This window comes from Uloborus diversus, chromosome 2 (genome assembly GCF_026930045.1).
Source record: "Uloborus diversus isolate 005 chromosome 2, Udiv.v.3.1, whole genome shotgun sequence".
Lineage (NCBI taxonomy): Eukaryota > Metazoa > Arthropoda > Arachnida > Araneae > Uloboridae > Uloborus > Uloborus diversus.
In genome coordinates, this window is record NC_072732.1 from 216,480,582 (window position 1) to 216,505,252 (window position 24,671).

Below are 24,671 nucleotides of genomic sequence, written 5' to 3' on the forward strand. Positions count from 1 at the left end.
GACTTTTCCAGGTCTGAAATTTGCTTATTTTTTTCCATAACCCGTACGAACCCTGTTAAATTTTCCAGTTTTAATAGTTTTTATGGTGCAGTACTAAATCACTCAAGATTTCTAATGCTCTCTTTATCTACTGTTACTTTTTCTTGACCCAGGACATTTTTCCATGACTTGGAATAAATTTCCAAGACTTTTCCAGATTTGAAATTTGCTTATATTTTTTCCATGACCCGTACGAACCCTGTATACCTCAGCAAAGAAACATCCAGAACTGAATATTTTTCTTTAAAAAAAAAGAAAGAAAGTTTAAACAAACAAGGTAAGATGTAGTATAACCATCTAAATTGTTAATTTTGTTTTCATAACAGGAGCAATTTTATGCGTTATTGTGTTTTCCCCCATTCAAATCTAAGTTAACATTCTAAGAAACCAGCCAATTAAAATTCTGCATAGTTTGTGTATTTGAGGATAATAAAAACAATACTAATATTTATTTATTTTTACTCTAATTTTATACTTTGATTAGTAATCTTATTCAACTTTCACAAGTTCTAAAGAGGCATCATTTTTATTCCAAGAGTCGACCATAAACCCAGAAATCCCGTTTTGTGTATCATTTAACTTTTTACCAAAAAAAAAAAAAAACAATTAACACTTTAAATTAACCTCTAAATTAGTGGGTTGTATATTATGCAGACAGAACCCCAAACGCAAGAAAAAAAACTAAATAATTTCACTCCAAAGAGAATTATTATAAAATAGATTTTAATACAGAATAAATATCAGCTACAAAATGAGACTCTGCAGCAGTTGGGATAAAGCTAGTTCGAGACTGGGTAAGGTGAATAAAAGACGATTCGAGTCCACTAAAAGTCGGCATCGAGGGTAAAGCAGTGATCTTCCTTCTTGGACATGACTCCACACTTCTGGTACTCGCCCACTTTCTTCTCAAAGAAATTGGTCTTGCCTTCCAGGCTGATGTGCTCCATGAAGTCGAAAGGATTTTCAACATTGTAAATCTAAGAAAGAAAGTAATGAAAGATTCAGGTAAGTCTCAGACTGACACATTCATTGTATTTACTATGTACATATCCAACACTATTCCAGCTATACAGTAGAGTCACATTTATCCAGATGGTTTTTTTTTTCTTTTTTTTTTGAGCAATCACGATTGCTTATTGTTCTCACTTGACTGTTTTTGGCTTCCTATCATTTTATTTTCCCTCCGCCAACCCTCCGCACCATCACCGTCTCCTCACGATGCTGCTCCTATAGCGAGCAAAGTCTCCAGGTTGCATCCATGTCCTACACACACGCGCATACATACACAACTACACACACACGCACACACAAACAAACACATACATACACCCACAAAAACATACACACACATACACACAACTACCCACACATTCATGCCTGCACACAAACACATATGCCTACACACATACACATACCCCACACACACACATTCATACACACAACTACCCACACACTTATGCCAGCACACACACAAACACACATGCCTACACACACATACACATAACACCCCTACATACATACACATGCCCCACACACAAACACATACCCCCACACACAAACACATACCCCCACACACAAACACATACCCCCCACACACAAACACATTCCCCCCACATACAAACACATACCCCCCACACACACACATAACATTCACGCCTACATACACCATACACACACTCGTGATTGCAAAAAACATAATTTGAATTCAAGATGTCAAAATTCAAATTAATTTTATGTTTTTTTTTTGTAGATCAAATTTGAAGAGTTTAAAAAATTATATCAACTTAAATAATTATTCTAAATTATGATTGCAAGAACAAAACTATAACTATGCCAAATATTTAGCTTTCGTTTTGATTAAACATACACAAACAATTTGGCAAACTTTGAGAGTCGGTCCTCGGACACCACTGCAGCTGAATGATAAATGATCAAATATTTGCGAGAAACGATATTGTGTAGTTTTGATACAAAGCATTATTTCTTGCTTTAACAAACGGCAGGTCTGCTTATTTAAGACTGTGTTTCGCTTTTTAACCGTATTGCCTTTAGCTCCAGTTAGTCTGGATTAACGAGGTTGTACTGTAACTATTCACAAGAATATAACACTATTCTCCTGAAGTGGAAAAAAATGGAATAAGTTTTCTTGAAATCTTTTCTTCCCTCTCTTTCCAAGAATTTCACTTTCACCATCAAGCCCAGCGAAATAAGATTCGATTTCTGAGTATTCTTTCCATATGGAAGATTTCATGTCTGCGGCTAGAATCCACTTCACACAAAACTGATTTTGTCTCATTAATATTCACTTGCCTTTCAACACACTACTAAACTAGCAATTCCTTTCACATGCCGGAGAAATTTTTTGAACATTTTCTCTTCTTAGAGAAGTTTTTAAAATCAAGTCAAGCAAGTAAATGCATTAGAAACAAAAACACTTCCAAAAATAAATTATGCATTGCATCCAATACAAATAATGGTAATGCACACTTCTAACAATGATAAGGCATGTATTTTAAAGCAATAATTTTTAATTAAGAGAAAAATTCCAAAAGTGAAAATTACAGATTAAAATATTGCAACCATCTGACTTGAATGAATTGAGAATGCGAATTTCCTAGCTAGAGCATTGCAGTATTTTCAATTTTAAAATGCTTTCAAAAGCAGTTTGATTCTAGTGTTACTCAGTTTTCACTTGCTAGATGGCAGCACAAGCTGTTTTGTTCTTGAAAACTGGCTGGAGAGGATGAAATAAGACTGAACAAAGTCAAAACAGATGAAAAGTTTTGAAAAATTAAACAACATGAGGGTTCAACAGCAACAACAACAAAAAAAAAAAAATCAATATACCAATTGGAAGAAAGTCAATCTTCCTACTTTATTTGCTGATTTTTTTCTTTTGCATAATTAGTCAAGAATTTCTCTTACCACCAATTATTAACCAAAAAATTTCACAAAATTTGCAACTTTTACATTTAATTGGACTATGTTCTTAAACTTTTTAGTATGATTAATCAGTTCTTTTGTTTAAAAAAAAATGAAGATATCTATTTTATCTTTTGAGCACTGAAATTTTTCAGAGATAATTGCCAATAAAAAGGAGAGAAAATACTAAACATTTTAATTTTAATATCACACTAAATGCTATTTTAAGGCACAGTAATACAGTACATATGCCATAAGCATATGCATTTTTCGAAAATTATCTTTTTTTTATATAACACAAAATCGATTTTTGCCTTGATTTAAAGTATTGTTACTTTCAAAAACGGTTTGAAAATCAAAGCCTTATGGAGCATCACAATCAACCAAGCTTCAATTGACAATCTATGGGAAGTATCAGTTCCTGAATGCTAAAAATTTCCTTTTCTACCAAAAGGGATTATGGGCATTAATTCATCCAACAAGAGCTCATTTCTTTAGATCAGTATTGGCTGGTTTAATCATAAAAAGGAAAGTGTAAATGCTCCACTTAAAGTATAAGATACAACAAGATTTTTTAATAGCCTGGATTGCAAAATATTTGAAACAAAGTTAGCGTTTGGGACAGAATAGGTGGTTTTTACTGTCCAAAAGTCTAAAGGGATCTAATTTAATACAAATACAAAAGTGACGACCAGCAACAGGCTCTGGGCCCAGCTAGACTGGTCCTAGTCAATTTACAATCCCCAGTGAAGATCAATGGCCCTCTTAAAACTAGCTACTCCCTTGCTCATTACCACCTCTTCCGGTAAACTGTTCCAAGGTTCCACTACCCTGCTATAATAATAATTTTTCCTAATATCCATGTTAGCCTGAGATTTAAATAGCTTAAAACAATGACCCCTTGTCCTGTTTTCAGTGCTAAACTTCAGCCCCGTAACATCTTTCATTTTAAAAAATTTAAACAGCTGAATCATGTCCCCTCGGTCTCTACTTTGCTCAAGACTGTACATTTTTAATCTTCTAAGCCTGGAATCGTAGTCTAAGTGAGAAAGTCCATTTATTAGCCTTGTAGCTCGCCTTTGAACCCTTTCCAATGCATTAATGTCTTTCTTAAGATAAGGAGACCAAAACTGAACAGCATACTCCAAATGAGGTCTTACCAAACTTCTATATAAGGGCAGAAGAACTTCTTTAGATTTGTTTGAAATAGATCTATTGATAAACCCAAGCATCTTATTGACCTTGTTACTAGCAATGCTGCACTGTTGGCTAAACTTTAAATCCTGACTTATTAAGACCCCCAGATCAGTAACTTTGTCTGCCTGACTAATGACTGAACCTTACAAATAATAACTTGTACACTTGTTTCCATGCCCTAAATGTAGCACTTGACATTTCCCAACATTAACAGCCATACCCCATTTATCAGCCCACTCCGTAATATGATCTAGATCCTCTTGCAGCTGTTTTGCTTGTTCTTCATTATCTACAGTCCCCATAACTTTGACATCATCAGCAAAACAATTCATGTTCCCAGAAATATTTTTGTGAATATCGTTCATAAAAACAATGAACAAAACAGGCCCTAACACTGATCCTTGAGGAACCCCGCTTAAAACCTCACTCCAATTAGAATAATTTCCCCTTACAACTACCCTTTGTTTCCTTCCGGTCAGCCAGTTTTTTACCCAAATGAAAGTTTTCCCTCCTATTCCTATATCAGCTAATTTGCTAAGTAGAGCAACATGCGGTACCTTATCGAAAGCTTTTTGAAAATCAATGTAAACAACATCTACAGGCTTCTTAGTGTTCAAAGCCATGGTAACTTTGTCATAGAAATGTAATAAATTAGTTGCACAAGATTTGCCTTTCCTGAAACCGTACTGAAAACTAGTCAATAGATTATTAGTCTCTAGAAAATTTACTATCTTAATTTTTATCAATGTTTCAAAAATTTTGCAAACCACCGAAGTTAGACTCACAGGTCTATAATTTCCCACACTCCCTTTAGACCCTTTCTTGAAGAGCGGTGTAATGTTAGCCAGCTTCCAGTCCTCTGGCACTGTCCCCGAGTTATAAGAAGCATTGAAAATATTTACGATTACATCTGCTAATTCCTCCGCACATTCAAGTAAAATTTTTGGATAAATATTATCAGGTCCCGGAGCCTTAGTCTCTTTAATTTTTTTCAAATGAAGTAAAACGTCATCCCTGGAAAATACAAAGTCCTCAAACTGTACTATAGCTTGTGTCTTGTTGGTGTCAACTGTTGAGATACAGTTATCGTTAAAAACACTCGAAAAAAAGTTATTAAGAACATTAGCAATATCACTATCATCCTGAATTAAAATTCCGTGCTCATCAACCAGTGGCCCAATATGACTATTTCGAACTTTCCCTGAATTAGCGTATGCAAAAAACCTCTTGGGATTCCTGTTTATGTTATCTGCCAGTCTTTGCTCCAACTCTCTTTTCTGAATCCGCACCAAATACTTAAATTTACGCCTTGCCTTACAATATTGGAGCCTATCTGCATTGTGACCAGTTTCTCTAAACCTATGAAAAGCAGCTTGCTTGTAATTTAGAGCGTCTTTAGTTTCCCTGGAGAACCACATTGGCCAAATTTTAGTGTTGACTACCTTTCTCCTAAAAGGAACATGATCCCCAACCGTTTTCGCTAGCTTTTCCTTAAACTCTGCCCACTGAAGATTCACATCGCTATTGTCCAATCCAGAAGAAAAAACTGCTTTCAAACTCTGCCTAAGTGCCACAAAATCAGTATTTCTGAAATTGGGCACAAACCTAAAATTCTCTACTTTGTGCGTATCAAATTTAATCCCAAACCTAATACTGTTGTGGTCACTGTCTCCAATGTGTTCCCCTATACATAACCCCTGAACAGAACTTTCCATATCACAGAAAACGAGATCCAAAATCACGTCCTGTCGAGTACCCTGAGTTACAATTTGATCTAAAAAACAGTCACCAATTACTTTCAAAAATTCCTCTTCTCTGCTATTACTATAGTAAAAATTATTCCAATCAATTCCTGGAAAATTAAAATCTCCCATTATAATGACTGACCCCTTGCTTGAAATGTCACTGATAATACTAAACATCTGTTCATCTTGACCCTGGCTTAAGTTGGGTGGCCTATAAATGTTCCCTAAACGTAGTTTGTTTCCCTTATTGCTCATCAACTCCAGCCAAATCATATCAATCTCATTAGGTTTATCATTAATTACCAATTCATTGCAAGTTAAAGTGTCTCTGACATAAAATAAAACCCCACCACCTCTTTTACCTACTCTATCTTGTCTAAACAAATTATACCCAGCAATAGATAATAAATCATCATCACTGTTGGTAGCCCATGTCTCAGTAACTCCAATAATATCCAACCTCTCATCTATAATTATGCTTTTCAATTCTTCCATCTTGTTCCTAATACTACGAGCATTTGTATAAAAAACCTTAAGTAAGCCCATCTTACTTTTATCTAATGCTGCACGATTATTTGAATCCCAACTGTTAAAATCTTTTCTCTTATTAGCCACCCTATTTCCGTTTCTACTAAAATCCAAATAGTTAATACCCTTTCGAATTCTGCTCCTAAAACCATGCCCCCCATTCCAACTTAGTTTTTTGATTCTGAAGCCTCTAAAACCAAACCACTAACCATTTTGACCCCTGTAGAGCTCAGATGCAGGCCATCCCTAGCAATCCAATCGCGTTTACATTTACTCCACACATCAATTTGTATTTACGGCAACATTTGAAATGCACAAATATAGTTATAATTTTTAATATGTATTTAATGATATTTTTCTCTGAAATGTTCATTACAAATTATTTTATAAATAGTCCTATTTATAACTACTCAAAGGAGTGCTATTAAATGTGTAATATTTAGGAGCAAAGAAAGTTTAATTCTTTTTTCAAATTAGATCTGCATATAGTAAGTTTTACATGATATTTCAACTCAAATTCTTTTCTAAATCATTGATAAAAGAACAATAAACTGATGATGATATGTTAAGCATTTAATTTTTTTGAAACTTGCGCAATTTTTATTTCATATTTTTAATGTAATACTTTATGCTACTATATTAAACAAAACCTTTCTTCATGTTTTTGCAAATAAATTATTGGTATTTCCTAAAGTAGATTGGTGTTAATTTGTTTTAGATCATGATATGGCACCATAATCGAGAGAAGAAAATCTGTAGAAGAGTCTCAAACATAGTTTTTCTTCAGCTGAAACTCATTTATTGCATTTAAGTCAATTATTGCACTATATTTTTAATACTTTCATTTGCACACATGCATAAATGTAGGAAAGTTTGGTTACAATTGTCAACCAAAAAAATTAAACTCATGCATACAAACAGAAAATTTTAATCAAGAATTTCACTTCTATTCAACTGGATTAAAATCAGTTGTATTACTAAGTTGAATGGTCACACTGAATAAATGTTCAATATAAAACATTACTTTGATACATTGTATTCTGTTTTTGATGTTTTCTCACAAAATATAATTTCTCTAAAAAATATAGTTTTGGACATAAGGGATTTGGTAAAAATCAGGGTTTTTACCGTAGTGTCCAAAACCATGCCACAACTCTGCTTTGAAACAGTCTTCAAAGAAATAGGAGGAGGGACAAAAATTGCATTTTTGATAGGAAAAAAAAGCAAGTGTGACTAGGTGTCACACAAACATAAAAATGAAATTTGTGGATACTACTAAAAGCATTTGTAAATCATATTGAGGAGACTGTATGCATATTACACATTCCTTCATTAAAATTTTTAGCAAGTTCCAGTAGGGGATAAAATTTATGCATTAAATTTTATGAGATAAATGACCTTTTACACAAGACATTACTAAAAGTACTCATGACAAAATCAAATTAATCTCTCAGCTATCAAAAGAGTACCGAAATGCCAAATAACAAAATATGTAAAATGGTAATGAAATTAAATAAATTAATGGCAATGTCTTGAGTAAAAGTTTATCACTTTTCTAATAGCATTTAATAAAATTTAATAACAAAAAAGTATTACATTAGTTTATCTGTATGGTAATAAAAGAACAAAACCTTATTGAATTTTTAAAAATCCTCTATAGGTTTTTCCCTTCTCTCAATATCACAAAAATCATCACATTGTTTTTCTATATTTACTCATTCCCTCCCCTACTCAATTTGGTCCAATTTTTTGTTAGAGCTTACACTTCATTTAAACATCATATTTGTGGAAAAAGCAGAGTTTTCGCTACGGTTGCATTTTTCGCATAATGCGAAAACACTATCTGAACTGCGAAAATAAAGCGATTTTCGCTTTTTTGCTCAAATAAAAAATAAATTAATTTAAAAAAAAAAAGAAATTTATGAACCTAGAGATGAAGAATCAAGGTTCATACTCTTCCAGACAAAATGAATTTCAGGAGTTTTCAGGAGTCAAAAGCAAAAATTTCAAGAGTAATAACACGAGCAGTTTTTACAAGAAAATTACTTTCAGTAACATTTAATCTACTTTGCTGTCAAATTTTTAATCTATTAGTAATTTTTTTTCACACACTATTCAATCAAAAAAAAAGTATTAAAAATTAGATTCAAAATATTTGAAAATAACAGTAATGCTCGAAATTATTATATATATCGGCATATTATCTGTAGTAAATATACTACAAAATAGCAGTAACACTACTTATTAGCAATATAGAAAATATGCTTACTAGCTGTTGCTATTAACACAAAAACTAGCACATGCTCTTGGTTCGTTCTGTAGTGGCAGTTACAAACCGTAATGGGCATGTTTTAACAGTAACAGGTCAGTTGGTTCGAACACACCCCATGTCTTTGCGAAAAGCACTGGGTGCTATGTATAATACGAGGATTTTGATTGATTGCCAGCAATTCAATGTGGCTGCTTAAATGGAGATGACATGGAATTAAAATTAGCGATTGTTGTTGAAAATTATTTTCAGGAGAGGGGGAAAATCAGGAGGTTAAAACAAAAATTCAGTTCAGGATTTTCAGGAGGCGTACGAACCCTGAAGAATGCATGGCAATAATCAACTTAATCTTGTTTATATCTTAGCTAAGATGTTTAAACTACAATTATGTTCAATAACTATTAGTCTTATCCAGCATTATGTCCCCCCCAATAACTGCTTTATTAGGAGGAGAGGACTGCAACGTTCTAAACACCAATAGTGTTTTCATTTTTTATTTTATGTTTTAAAAAAATAGCTGTTGTACTTATTTCTTCAAAGATGCCACAGATGAAATATGAATTTTATTTTCAACTGGAGATGAAACACACTGAGGCATATATAAATATATGAGAATGTGTAACATTTTAGCATTTTGCTAACATTTTTCCCTCAATTTTAGCTTTTATGCTAAAGAACTTTTGAACCCAGCTTAAACCCTGGAAAAAAGTGGACTAGACCCAATAAAAAAAGAGGGAGGAAATCATTCATAAATGGTAAAATACCAGGCAGGAATCCACAAGATTTCGAAAAATTGAAACATAAATGTAAAGCACTTACTTTTTCACAACTCAGTTCCACTAAAAGTCTATCAGCTACAAATTCAATGTATTGTTTCATGAGTTTATTGTTCATTCCGATGAGAGCGACGGGCAAGGCTTCAGTCAAAAATTCTTGCTCGATCGTCACTGCATCAGATATTATCTGCACTATCCTCTTTTCAGATGGTTTATTTACAAGATGGCTGAACATGAGACATGCAAAATCACAATGGAGACCCTGGAAAAGAAATTCTAGATTACAAAGTGAAACTCCAAGAGTCTGTTGGCACAAACTGAAACAGTGAAAGGAGAAAACTTAGGCATGTTATCAGAAGCACATCTGGACATGACCAAGGACTAGTTGACCAACATCAAAGCCAAGTAGAAGCATGTTTTTCACATACAATGTCCCTAATTTTATTCAAACAAATCATTCGTGAATGTTCATTTTAAAATGGTTAGAAGTGAGCATTAATTTCTGTTAACATTAAACCTTGTTAATTCGTTTCTCAAGCTCAAAATAGATTGCAAATAAACAAGGACGGATCCAGAAAATATTCAAGGAAGGGGACGATTGATTTCTGATACTTACCCTTTTATAGATTTCAAAACCTCCTCCTTCCTAACATCATGAAAGATTGTCTCAAAATATGGCTTTTTTTGGGGGTTTTTTTTTAAGTTTGGAACTTTCATTTCTAAAAAAAAGTCATCAAAGGTGTCCTATAATTGCTCTTTTTGGATTTCAATTTAAAAAACGTTCTAGGGGACAGCCCTCGAAACCCGTCATATGTCATCTAAGATAGTCAAAATAGAGTTTTTGGAACTTCAAAAAACTTCCATTGCAAAGTCTCGATCCCTGTCACAGTGTTAAGAGATGTGCCACGATTACATCTACAGTATAGATTAAAATTCTGAAAAAATTCCGAGGGAGAACTTTTTTTTGTAACAATATTGAAGATCGTGTCTAAAATTATGTTTTTCGAACTTCATATGCCAAAAGAGAGTTCCTGCATCTCGGCTCAAGGAGGGGACGGTCGCCCACATTGCTCCTCCCTTGTATCCGTCCTTGCAAATAAGATGTTATACGATATGTTTTAACACTGAAAGCGTTTTATTTATAGTAATAACAGAGTTGCTCATCATTTTGATGAAAAAAAAAAGAGTCAAAATCAAAAATTAGACTAATAAAGACTTAACCAGAAACATTTGTCAAATTATTCTACAGGTCAAAAACTATATTGTTAGAGAATATTTCTACATAACTATTCACCAAAAATATCAGATATTACTACTTAAGTGATTTAACCCGTAACTGGGTAGGAGAGGTCTCACAAACTGCTCAAAAGTTTATCCCACCACCCCTACTTCATTTTCAGTCCGATTGAATGGTTTTTCCCAATAGCTTTTTGTTTTGTGACCTTGAACACCCCCCTTGCTTATCAGTATCTTTTGGCATGTGCATCTGGTTTAAATTTCATTGCATTCTTTAGGAGCGGTCTGTGAGACCTCTCCTCCCCTTCAGTTCCTCTTCAACTTTCAGCAGTAGTAGACACGGCTTCTAACCTTTGCACTGCAAATATCGATTTATTTGATCCGCGTTATGCGGAAGAGATGTAAACTGTTCGAAATAAGGTTGCTACTTGTTTAAAATGTTCTTAAAAGGTACGCAATGAATGTTAAAGGGACAATGAGAGCTTAATTATTTCTGGAAATACGACGCGATATACTAATAGTTTAGGTGATGTCAAAATTTTTCAGTAAGGTGATATAATCAATTTTCCCAGTGTTAAAATGTTTTTTACGCATTTAATAACTAAAATGAAATCATTAATAAATAACAGATTCATTTTTATTGCGAGTAGTACGTTATTTACTGCAGCATGCGATTTTTCTAGAAAAAACGTAAGACTCTAGCAAAATGTTCTCAAAAAAGGTGTATTTCGATTCAAAATTAAAAAACTTTTTTTTCCCGTGCTAATAAAAGTTCAAAGAACATCTAAGGCAAATTACAGGAATGTATCTTATAGAACGGTCTCTGAGACCTCACGTCCCCTGTTACGTCCTACTTTTTCACCTCCCCTGTTACGGGTTAAGAGCATTCTATTCATGATCTGCAGCAATTTTAAGAACTTTTAAAGCATAAAAATGATTTTATTTCCTTCAGATAAACAAGTATTCCATAAGAAACGAAATGAACAGTTAACGGTATAAGGATAAAATGTATATCTCTTACGTTTCTTCGAATTGCTGACAATGGCCTAATTTTTCAATCAACCAAAATTTTAAAACTATGCAAAAGTTCAAAATTTTTATGAAGTTTAAAACTTTAAATAGACAAGTTGTATTTATTTTTCATTGTTAGGTATTAATGGCACATTAGTTTCGGTCTTTTAAAGAACAGTAGTTTGCGTAGTATTTTTTGTGATCTTCCACTCGACAAAAAATGAAGAAAATAAATTTAAATGAAAATAATATTCAGATATATTAGTCTGCACTTTGAAAACAATTATTAGAAGCTTCGAAAGCAGAATTTCCGCCTCTTGTTGTTAAGGATGCAAAAAGATTTCGCATTTCAGTTATGCCAAACAAAATCTAAGAAAGATGACATTTTCCTTGATAAAATAAGTCATTTGACTGCATCTTGGTAAAGATAAAAAGTGTAATTTCATTTAACAGAGCTTAATAAACTGCTACTACATTGGATGATGCTATACAGATTGATCAAGAATTTTCTTTTCAGAGAAAGGGGACCTATGTTGCTGTGCTAAGCACAGAAGTCGCATCCGCTCTTTTTAACAAAATTGAGTTCATTTAGATGGTTCTTTGTAGCATATTTTATCTAAGTAAGAATATGAATTTTTTTTTTTTAATTTCAGAAAAAGTGGTATCTGAATAAAATATGGATGCATAAAACTTTAAAAAGCAGTTTTACACTTTGACCTCAACTGTAAGTACCACTTTTGTGCTTAGCACGGCAGTATGGTTTTAACTTTATGCGCCTTTTAAATAAAACTTCACGTTCATCCTTTTCCTTCTCACAGCCTCAAATAATTGTTAAAAAAGTAACAGTAAAAAATTGGAGCACAATGTCCGAATTACTAAATTACCTCATCCCTGCTGATGAGTTCGTTGCTGAAAGTGAGGCCGGGCATTAGACCCCGTTTCTTCAACCAGAAAATGGAGGCGAAAGAACCAGAAAAGAAAATTCCCTCAACGGCAGCGAATGCCACCACCCGTTCACCGAATGTTGCCGTTGTGGAGCTGATCCAGTTCAGAGCCCAGTCGGCCTTCTTCTTCACGCAAGGGAGGGTCTCGATGGCATTGAACAACTTTTCCCTGGAAGAGAACAAGCAGACATGTAGTTCAAAAAAAAAAAGCATTGTGAAACGATACACATAATAAATGGTATTTAAATAGTCAATTGCATACCAAGCAAAACTTTAACTTTTAATTTTTACTTCCTTTTGCAAAAAAGGAAGTATTGTGTTCACGAAAAAAATTCACTAAAAAATCAACTTAATTTCCATTTTGCTCACCCCCGAATAAATGTCGAGGTTTTTTACGACTCGACCACACATGGATGGCCTAATGTGGGGGCCCCATGGATAACACATGGATGGCCTTAGGCCACACATGGCCTAAGAACGTATAGACCTGCGAAATATCCATTTAGACGATTCCGGAGTTGATTACAATGAGTTTTCTCCTGACGTCTGTATGTACGTATGTACGTGCATGCGTATGTATGTCACATAACTCAAGAACGGTATGTCCTAGAAAGTTGAAATTTGGTACGTAGACTCCTAGTGGGGTCTAGTTGTGCACCTCCCCTTTTGGTTACATTTGAGTGCTTCTAAAGGGGCCTTTTGCCCCTTTTTGGGGGAAAATCATTGTCAATTTCGATGTAAACTCAAAAGGTGTTATAATTTAGCGGACACTTGGCGATATATTGCCAGTGTTTTGGTTGCCAAGTTTTCTCGCCATTTTGGCAACAAATTTGGCGATTTTTCTTTTTTTTTTAAATTGGTTTCAATTTGGCCACTGTTGGTGATGTTTAGAAAGTAAACTATTGAATAACATTAAAATTGCCAATATTGGGAAAATGACATCAAATTTGAGTAAAAGGAAGTCATACGTTGCACACATCAGCTGGTTTAAAAACTTGAAATGTGGATTGAAAAAATCCCCTTTCAATTTTTTTTCAATAACAAGGGCAATTGTGAGTTTGAGAAAAAGTAGAGTAACTGACTAGTTATGGACATGATTATCGATTTTTTAAATTTGGATTGTTGTTGAACTGTGGTGTTGCAGTTCTAGTTAATGGAAAAACTAAGTCTAACTGTGTTAGAATTTAGAAATTGCACTTTTTGTAGTAGTTTCATTAATTTTCAACTATAGTTTAAATATTTTCCGACATAAATTGGAATACACTTGTTTTACCAGTTATGGTCAATTGGTCATACTTTTTTAGTTATGAGCATATTAAAAACTATTGATGGTCATGCTAGCTGAATTCAACTATTTTCAAAAATACACCAAATAGTATTTAACCATTCCAAAACTTATTTTTCTTACATTATAATCAAATTTCAACTTACCAATTCAAGCAGCTTTAAAATCAAACTGATAAATCACTTTTGAAAGTTTGAATACCAACAAAAATAAATAAATAAAAGAAATAGAACTCTTCCATTGCTACATTTTTTTTTTTTAATCAATGGCCAGGTTCAGCTTATATTCTATCTACATTTATAAATAACTTTGAGTAAGACTGGCCAAAATATCAGTTATGGTGGTATGTGCTCATAGCCGAAATACTCAATATTTGTCATTGAATAAGATTCACTTATAAAAATGTGCTTTCTTCTATTCTACATTTACCCACCACTTAAAATGTCTGAAATTTGCTTCAAAAGTATGAAAGACTATTTTTTTACGAGCTATATGCTTTTAAAATGAGCACTTTCATTATTTAAACATCTTATTAAATGAAAAAAAAAGACTAAATCATACTTATCAAGCCCTAATGACTTGAGAAAGTGTAAAGCCTTGCAACTTTTTTTTTTTTTTGGAATGTGCTAATTCGATGTTCTTAGGCTTCACCATTGAAATGTAAAGAAAACACTTCAGCAGCAGAGCAAAAGGAACATACAAAGAAAGTTTTTTGACGTCACAAGCTCTTGCCACTAGATGGTTTCATATTTGTGAAGAAATGGTGTAATCATTTAAAATTTCTTTCAATTCTAATTTTATTAGTTTAATGTACGCACTACGCAATATTGGTATATTTCTGCATAGTTTTTCCGTGATCTTTCGTTTATAAGCGAGTTATAATTACCTTTCTTGTTTATCTTTGATGTATGTGTCTATGAGGAGGCTGTACATTTCTGAGTGCACATTCTCAATGGCAATCTGAAAACCATAGAAGCACCTGGCTTCAGTCACTTGAACTTCCTGAGAAAACCTTTCAACCTGTTATGAAATTTATATTGAATCAATAAATGTGAACAAAAATAACCATCGATTGTTTAATCGGTTATTAAAATCTTTCAGAAAGATGCAGAGAATTGCATAAAAGAATAGCGACTTTTATGCATCTGTATATGCTAACAAAAGACGGGAATGAAAATTAGAGTTGTCTATGAATGTTTAACCTCTGAATAAAAAATATTTTTCATTACTTTTTCAAAACAAATTGTTCAGCGAGCTTAATTAAGCTTTCATATTGTTATAAAAAACAGTTCCATGCTTTCTCGTCCAAACAAAAACTTACTACATTTTTCCACTCATAAGTTGCTTTAACCAAAATTAAAATCTTTAGTTAAAAAAATATATTTTATCAATATTCTTGATTATCTAAAGAGCCAATAATAACTCATTAAATTGAATAATTAATCAAGTTTTCAGACAACATATGATTCAATTACCTAATCCGAAATTCAACCAGAAAGGAAGATTTTGATAAATCCTGAATTTTAACTCAATAATAGATACACATATGGTAATTATAATTTATGCTTAACTGCCCTATAATTCCGAAAATAGAGATTAAAAATATTTAGCTTAGAATTACCATGGTTTTCGTAACTGTTTCACATAATGCCTAACTTATTTACTTAAAATCAGCTCATCTTTATGATGGCAGAGTTAATCATTATGGCGAAAACTAAACATATGTATATAGAAAATAGAATGTTAGAAAATAGATACAATAATTTAAAGAACAAAAGCTACAAATGTTATATCAAATCATTTCACTATTCAAGAAGGTTCTTCTGCCTCTATATAGGAGTTCAGTAAGACCTCAATTGGAGTATGCTGTTCAGTTTTGGTCGCATTATCTGAAGAAAGATATTTCTGCATTGGAAAGGGTCCAAAGAAGGGTAACTAAATTAGTAATCGGACTTTCAGATTTAGACTATAATAACATACTTAATAGGTTTAATATTTATAGCCTGGAGCAAAGGAAAGTCTGAGGAGACATGATTCAATTGTTTAAATTTATCAAAATGAATGACGTTAATGGATTAAGTTTTTGCACGGAAAGCAGGACGAGGGGTCATTGTTTTAAGCTATTCAAATCTCAGGCTAACCTGGAAATAAGGAAAAACTACTACTTTAGTAGGGTCATGGGCACTTAGAACAGCTTACCAGAAGAGGCAGTACTGAGAAAGGAGGTGGATAGATTTAAGAGGGCTATTGCTCTTCATCGGGGACTAATAAATTGACTAGGACCAGCCTAGCTGGGCCCAGAACCTGTTGCTGGTCGTCACTTTTATATTTGTATAATGCTTTCAATAAAAAATTATCAATAAATTTTGATGATTAAAAACTATCAATAAATCTATCCAGTTGCATATTGTTTGTTATCAGCTGTCCATAAATAGCAACAAATCCAACCCACACTTCTCTTCAGAAAGAAAATTGCAATATTTTTAGCGAATCCATTGAATACTGTTTATATTTAATTTATAGACAGGGTTCGTACTCAATTTCAGAAATAAAATGAAGGAGTTTTGAAGGAGTAAAATGAGATTTTGAAGGAGTATTAACAGGCTGTCCTTAAACGATGTCAACCTTTTTTTCAACATATTTGACCCCTTCACCCTTTTTTACAAAGTATCACATGTCATATTTTTTATAAACATATTGTTATAATAACGGTGTGATGTCACTTTTTGCCACCCTCTCTCGTTCCCTTGTCACAATTTCTTGAACCTGTCCTCCCCTCAAGGCATGACATCACTTGTGGATGACCCTTTTTACAATATAACTACGATTTACTAAACAATTTTTTTAACACAATCACTTAACATAATACACCTACTTAAGTATTTTTAAATAGTTAAAAAATAATTAGACAAACTGACTTTTGCTGCTGAGAGTGTGGTGGAGGAAAAAACAACTTAAAACATAGCCAAGCACCATTTAAGCATGTTTTACTTCACCTATGAAATGTCTAAGTCATCTAATAATGTTTCACCTTCAACTTTTATGACTTCTATGATCAATTTGTAAATCACATCTTCATGAAAAAAATAAATATACAAAATTACTGCATTGAAATTGCCTTTATGCCTTCGCCCTTGTGGCGAAGTTAAGTTATCTAGCAGAGTGTTTTAAGTTACTGTCATAAAAGAAGATTATGCAGCCTTGAACTAAAAAAGAAGGAGTTTTGAAGGAGTTAAAACCAAAATGAAGGAGTTTGAAGGGCCCTTCAAAAAAATTTCCTAAATGAAGGAGTATTGGAGGAGTTTTGAAGGAGCGTACGAACCCTGATAGAAACAAAACACTTATTGCTGAATAGAACATCAGATTATATAGCTATCGTAATCTTGTAACCATATGCCCAACACTTAAACAAGTAAAATATGCCAGAATGTTCTTATTTAAAATATTATCAATAAAAATAAATACAAGCCTTCTTTAAGACAAAGAGTAAGATAATTTTCAGTGGGTGTTCAACACTTTTTCACAAGAACTAATTTGAAGAAATTACGTATAAACACTGTCCACACACAAAATTTGAAACTTTTTTCAATGGCTTTTCAAGGATAAAATTAGTTTCTTCAAAGAACTTTTTACACTACACTATAAAAGCTTTGAAATCGACATTGAATTTTTGAGACTGAAATTGCTTTTACGTGCTCCAGCTCTGTTTCCTTTGTGCTCAATCAAGGTTATACAGCAATGATATGCATAATAGCTTTAAAGAAGCATAAAACAAGAGAATCTTTCCTTACCAAATTTTCATTTACAATGCCATCGCTGGCTGCGAAGAACGCAAGGATGTGCGAGATGAAATGCTTCTCATCATCCTTCAGCTTCTCCCAGTCGCCGAGATCTTTGGAGAGATCGACCTCTTCTGCAGTCCAGAAGGAGGCCTCTGCTTTTTTGTACATCTGCCAGATGTCCTGGTACTCGATGGGGAAGATGACGAACCTCCGAGGGTTGTCTCGAAGGAGGGGCTCATCTGCAGGTTTAGGCGACTTCACAAGACTTTTTTTCTTCTGAGATTTTGTAGGAACTATTTCGTTCTAAAACAAAATATTTTGCCACTCAGAAAACATTGGAAATTAGAATTGGTCGATTAGAAATCCAGTTTCAAAAATGGAGAGAAATGTTACAATTTTGCTATAGGCATGAATAAAAAGATAAAATTCAAGGTCGCAATGAATTAAGAATAAGCTATTTAAAAACTCACATTTTCTAGTTTATCTTATAATAAAAATCTTTTTGAATTCGTGATCTTGTAAATATTATTGTACTAAAATGAAAGGATAAACTTCAGTTGCACACAATCACAAAAGCATACAAAACCTCAGTTATGGACGATTCTTTTCTGTTATAGCAAGGTTGTCAACTCCTCCGCATCTTGCGGAGATGCTCCACCAAAATAGCGAAACTATGCAGAAAGTTATTTAGCTCTGCATTTCCTAGCTGAGCATTTTCAAGCATGTCATAGTGTTTAAAGCTGCTTTTTATTTTCATGCTAGTGCTTAAAATCATTATCAAAGCTCAAAAACAACTTTAGATAAATGGTTTTAATTTTTTTATTGAACTTAATGCAAAATACCATGCTGCTCCGCAAATCTCAATATGCTCCTCAAAATCACCACAGATGATCCTCAAATTGTTTCTCCAAGGTTGGCAACTTTTTAGGTATGTCATCTCAAACATTGCCAGAGTCAAAGTTGCCGAAAATTTAAAGCTTTTAATGTTATTGAATAAGGCTAATTAAAATGAAAAATGTCCACAAAACATATGAACTAAGTCATTAAATAAATTTGGATGTGTCAGAAGGTCTATGTAACTGTTTGATCTGTTATAGTCGTCATGTATTTTTGATCTTTTCTGTTATATCCCCCCCCCCCCAAAAAAAAAAGTTAAATCCTGGTTTTGTCTTGTTATTTGAGGATTTTTTTAAAATAAAACTATTAGACTTAAATTAATCTTGAGTTCCAAATCCAGAAATTTAGTTTTCATACTGGTTTTGAAAAAAATAGAAAAGTGCTTAAACATGAAAAAATAATTCTACACATAAAAAATAAAATTCTAAACATTCTTGCTGTTTGATTGAAAATAGAAAAGTTTTTCCAAAAAAAACAAATCATATCATCCTTTAGTGAGTTAACACCGTAAATAATATACATGAATTACGGTACTTCTAGATACATTCTGAAATGATTTTGTCACAATTATTTCCCTGTTTATTAAATTTGATAACTAATCTTGAAATAATAAGGTACATCTCAAGGGGGCAAGCTGCTTTGAAAACTTAGAACACTACCCAACAATCGACTTGCCAGACATTGCGTAATAGCCCGGACAGTCCCAGTTTTCAGACAAAATCCCAGAGCGTTACTTCACCTACGGGTAAAAGATAAATTTGATTACAAATGACCAAAAGAGTAAAAATATTTGTAACATTGACTTGTAACATTAATATCAGATTAGCTTCTAGCTTGAGAGGATTTTTACAACAAAATTAAAACCAAAATATTGTTCAAATTTTTATCCCTCATTCAAAGTGCTTCTCTTACTAAAATAACTTGTATATAATTAACATGTTCGAAATAATATGTTTAATTTTATCTGCTTCTGTCGGTTTTTACTATCCCTGTTTTAAGTTCATAATTAGTAACAATCTATTCAATGCATTGAGAATGAACTGCCCTATAAAACACTCTAAAAACTAGCCAGGGTTTGTGCTATTCCCGTTTGACGCGGAACCCCTTGCGAAGCGGGGGGGAGGGGGCTTTCCGGTGTCCCGGTTAAACATTTCAGAAATCTGGCAAACGTACCCAACAAGTATTTCGCTTCAGATGACTAAATTTTACAACTTTGCTCAAACAGTAAACACCTTTATACAGTAGGGTGGAACGAAAAAAACGAAGTTTTTATTTTCGAATTGTAATAGTGCAGAAAAGTTGCGATTGGTGAAGACTTACAAAACAAAACAAAAATTTTTAAAAGCGGATAATATCTTCATATTAGATATTATCCGCTTTTAAAATTAGGCGGGGTTTTTTAAAATAAAACTATTAGACTTAAATTAATCTTGAGTTCCAAATCCAGAAATTTAGTTTTCATACTGGTTTTGAAAAAAATAGAAAAGTGCTTAAACATGAAAAAATAATTCTACACATAAAAAATAAAAACCGACAGAAGCAGATAAAATTAAACATATTATTTCGAACATGTTAATTATATACAAGTTATTTTAGTAAGAGAAGCACTTTGAATGAGGGATAAAAATTTGAACAATATTTTGGTTTTAATTTTGTTGTAAAAATCCTCTCAAGCTAGAAGCTAATCTGATATTAATGTTACAAGTCAATGTTACAAATATTTTTACTCGCGCGATTAGGACATATTAGATTGGGAAACTAAGGGTGTAATTTTGGGGGACTCTATGGTAAGGGAGGTGGGTAACACAGTTGGGAGAGTAAAGCGTAAGGTGGCTAGGTGTTGTTTACCAGGGGCGCGGGTAAAAGACGTTAATATGGTTGCTGAAAAGAAGGGAGTATTGAATAAGGAGGACATGGTTACTTTGTGGGTGGGAACAAATGATGTAGGCCACAGTAAAAATGAGGAGTTTTCTAGGGAATGGGAATCCCTGTTGGATAAAGCAACCAGCTTTTCGACAAATGTCCAAGTGGTTGGTTTGCTTCCCAGGTATGGAGTGCATAGGAGCTGGCTAAATCAACGTGCGAGGTGTATGAACTTGCTACTGAAGTCAATTTGCGAAAAGCGCAGTATCAGGTTCATTGATGTATGGAGTCATTGTAAACGGGATTGGATTGCTAGGGATGGCCTGCATCTGAGCTCTACAGGGGTCAAAATGGTTAGTGGATTAATTTTAAGGGCTTTGGAGTCAAAAAACTAAGTTGGAATGGGGGGCATGGTTCAAGCACCAGGTATCGAGAGAATGATATGTTTTTGGGTATTGCTAGAAATGGAAATAAAGTGACAAACAAGAGTAGTAATGTTAACAATTGTAATTTAGGAAATTTCAGGGTGTTAAATAAAAGCAACTTAGGCATGCTTAAAGTTTTCTATACCAATGCTCGCAGTATTAGGAACAAGATGGATGAATTGAAAAGCATAGTTATGGATGAGAAGTTGGATGTTATCGGAATTACAGAGACATGGGCTACCGAATCTGATGCAGAGTTATTACATATTGCTGGGTATAATTTATTCAGACAGGATAGAGTAGGTAAAAGAGGTGGTGGGGTTTTATTTTATGTTAGAGACAATTTTATTTGCAATGAATTGGTCATAAATGATAAGCCTACTGATATTGATATGGTTTGGCTGGAGTTGATGAGCAGTAAGGGCATAAAGCTACGCTTTGGAAACATTTATAGGCCACCTAATTCAAACCAGGGACAAGATGAACAGATGTACCGTATTATTAGTGACATGTCCAGTAAGGGATCCGTTATCATAATGGGGGATTTCAATTTTCCGGGTATTGATTGGAATAATTTTTATCCTGGTAATGGCAAAGAAGAGGAATTTTTAAAAGTAATTGGTGACTGTTTCTTAGATCAAGTTGTAACTCAGGGAACTCGAGAGGAGGCCATTTTGGATCTAGTTTTTTGTGACATAGGTAGTTTTGTTCAGGGGTTGAGTGTAGGGGAGCATATTGGAGATAGTGATCATAACAGCATTAGGTTCCGGGTTAAATTTGAAGTGTGCAAAGATGATAATTTTAGGTTTGTGCCCAATTTCAGAAACACCGATTTTGTTGCACTTAGGCAGAGCTTGAAAGAGGTTTTTTCGTCAGGGTTGGAAAATAGCGACGTAGATCAGCAGTGGACGGAATTTAAGGATAAACTTGCTAAAACCGTTGGGGACTATGTTCCATTTAGGAGAAAAGGTGTTAGTACCAAAATTTGGCCCATGTGGTTCTCCAGGGAGACTAAAGAAGCTCTTAATTATAAGCAAGCCACTTTTCGTAAGTTTAAAGAAACTGGTCAGAGTGCGGAAAGGCTCCAGTATGGTAAGGCAAGGCGAAATTTTAAGTATTTGGTACGGATTCAGAAAAGGGAATTGGAGCAAAGGCTGGCAGATGACATTGATGGGAACCCTAAGAGGTTTTTTGCTTACGCTAATTCTGGGAAAGCTCGAAACAGTCAAATTGGGCCTTTGGTTGATGAGCATGGAAATTTAATAACATTCACTACGCACTTACAGGCAGATACGTCAAAGAGTTTCCTTGCTTCACTTTTAAATTTATCAGTCCTTTCTTTTAAACTTTGGTTTATCCTTGTCTCGGTTACTGTAAGATCTTATGAAATTGAGATATTTTTTGTAGAAGATATCACTGAGCTGAGCAATTCTTTTCAGGGAAACTGTAGGAATCGAGGCCTTATCAAAGATGCATTTAACTTTTTGCGCCACTATGTCCTTAACAATGGAAAAACTCACTTTCGTGTTATTGACTTTTCTAGCTAACTCAAATCTCTCTTGAAATCAACTTTGAAGTACATTTTCATAAGTAGGGAGTTTATTTGTTGGAAAATCTGTAGGGTGGCCAAATATAGGACACTCAAAGGACTTTCTCGTAATTCTTTTCTGCGAAGATGGATTTATGTTTCAAATCGACATCACACGCACATTTTAGAAACATTGAGAAATACAGATGCCAGCACGACTGCTTTATTCATTTAAGTAAGATACCTATAGACACAAGTCAACTAAAAAGCTCATAAATTCAAGATCGAGAGGCACTAATGGGTGCATATTAGATGCATACACTGTACTGAGCGGCATAAACAAATATGAGTCTCGCGGGGTTAAAGGGCCATGTGAACAGTTTTACAGGCAGGCTAATATTAAAATATCACATTTGTTTTATAAACAAACGTTCTTCCATTAGTATTTCATACCGAACTTATGAGGATCGTTAAACTAAAAGAAAAAAAAGATGGAAAAGGGCTTAAAGTTTATATTTTTTCAAACATGTAAGTTCGTTGCGCGATCGGAAGAAATTGTTTTATTTCAAAAAGATTTTTTTTTTTTTTTTTGCTTTGAAGTCTTCACTAAACGTAACTTTTCCGTTCTGTAGCCTGAAAAAGTACATTGAACCAAAAATGTTAAAAATTCGGAAAAAAACCTGAAATTCTCAATTTTTTCGATTTTTTAGGCTTATTTCTGGATCAGAAGGTATTATTCGATTTCAATTTTTTTTTTATTTCTGAAGGCTTCACCAATCGTAACTTTTCCGTCTTAGAACCTTAAAAAGAAACATTAAAACAAAATTTTTGAAAAATCACTAAGAAAACACGAAATTTTCCATTTTTTCAAATATTCAGGCTCGTTGCGGGATCGGAAGATATTATCCGATTTTAAAAAAATTTGTTTAGTTTTGTAAGTTTTTACCAATCGCAACTTTTCTGCACTATTACGATTCAAAAACAAAAACTTTGTTTTTTTTCGTTCCACCCTATTATACAGCAACAGAATACTAATGCGGATCTTGGCATCTTGTTCACTTCGTTACTTACTTCAACGCTGCTGAGCTAATTTCACCAAGACCAATTAATAATTCGCTAATTGTTTTAGCCTCATTGATACAGGTTCTCGCAAATTATAAATTTTATTTTCATTTCTAATCGCATGACATACATTTACAGCTTTGAACAGCAAATCTCGCTTTCTTGCACAGTTAAAAACTTTAATATGTTTTTAAAGCGCTTTGTCTCATCTCTTAAGTTTACATACACCAGTATCCTAAATATGACTCAAGAAAATACTCGTGACGTTCGATTCAATTTCCTTGACAATTGTTTAAACAAATTAGTAACCGTTGCCGGTAGTTGCAATCATAATAATGAACGATAATAACTTGGATTTTGGTTAAGACTTTAGGGAATTGAACTAATTAGGCAACTTTGAATTCCCTTTCTAAATTCAAACTTCAAGTTTATTATTACATCAATTCAAGTAAATAAATACATCTATAAGATTATAACTTTCCGAAAACTGTTGAGCGTCGTTTGTCAGAATCAAGCTATTAATATACTCACTTGATTTTCTTTGTCGGTATCATTCTGAGCAAGATTTAGAGAATTGTTATTCTGAAGTACATTAACTGAAGACATCGTCTCTAAATAAATTAAAAACACAAGCAAAAATTACAAGAAACAGCCGAAAAACGAAAACAGCCGACAGACAAGTCAAGGCAGGCAATTTAACGGCTCCGTCTGTTATTTCCTGTCGTCACCGAATGGCGCAATTTCTTTCGCGCGTAAATATGCAACCAATAACGAAATGTTGCCAAAAATTTCAATTTGTTACATAATGTTTGAAGCAGTCGCAGTACATGTACAGAATGTGAAATTTGTGTTAAAAATATATTTTTTTCCGTTAGTATTCTAAAAATTCGATCATAGCAGCAAAACATTTTCTACTTCATAAAAAGCATTCTTCATCAAAACGACAAACCCAGAAGAAAATTACATTGTTGAAGAAGAGGAGAAAAAAAATAATTTTGAACTTAATTCAATACATGGAACAAATTATGAAAATCCTCAATCGTTACAAGGGGTACATTCCGAAATAAGGATCGATAGGTCACACCGGAGCTACTTAACACGCTCGGAAACGAGAGTTCCTATACGTTTTCAGGGACCCTACCGTTTCGACGGCTTGCGGTTG

General features: G+C 33.5%; 1 protein-coding gene across 1 annotated transcript; it reads right to left on the reverse strand.

The window, feature by feature from the left end:
* Positions 1-745: 745 nt before the first annotated feature.
* On the reverse strand, positions 746-24,255 carry LOC129217681 (ribonucleoside-diphosphate reductase subunit M2-like). Its single transcript, XM_054852013.1, has 6 exons — positions 24,041-24,255; positions 17,744-18,037; positions 14,839-14,972; positions 12,608-12,836; positions 9,520-9,738; positions 746-1,016 (listed from the first exon to the last, which is right to left on the reverse strand). The coding sequence occupies exons 1-6, from the start codon at positions 24,113-24,115 to the stop codon at positions 864-866; spliced, it is 1,104 nt and encodes a 367-aa protein (XP_054707988.1). The 5' UTR covers positions 24,116-24,255; the 3' UTR covers positions 746-863.
* Between the last annotated feature and the right edge of the window lie 416 nt (positions 24,256-24,671).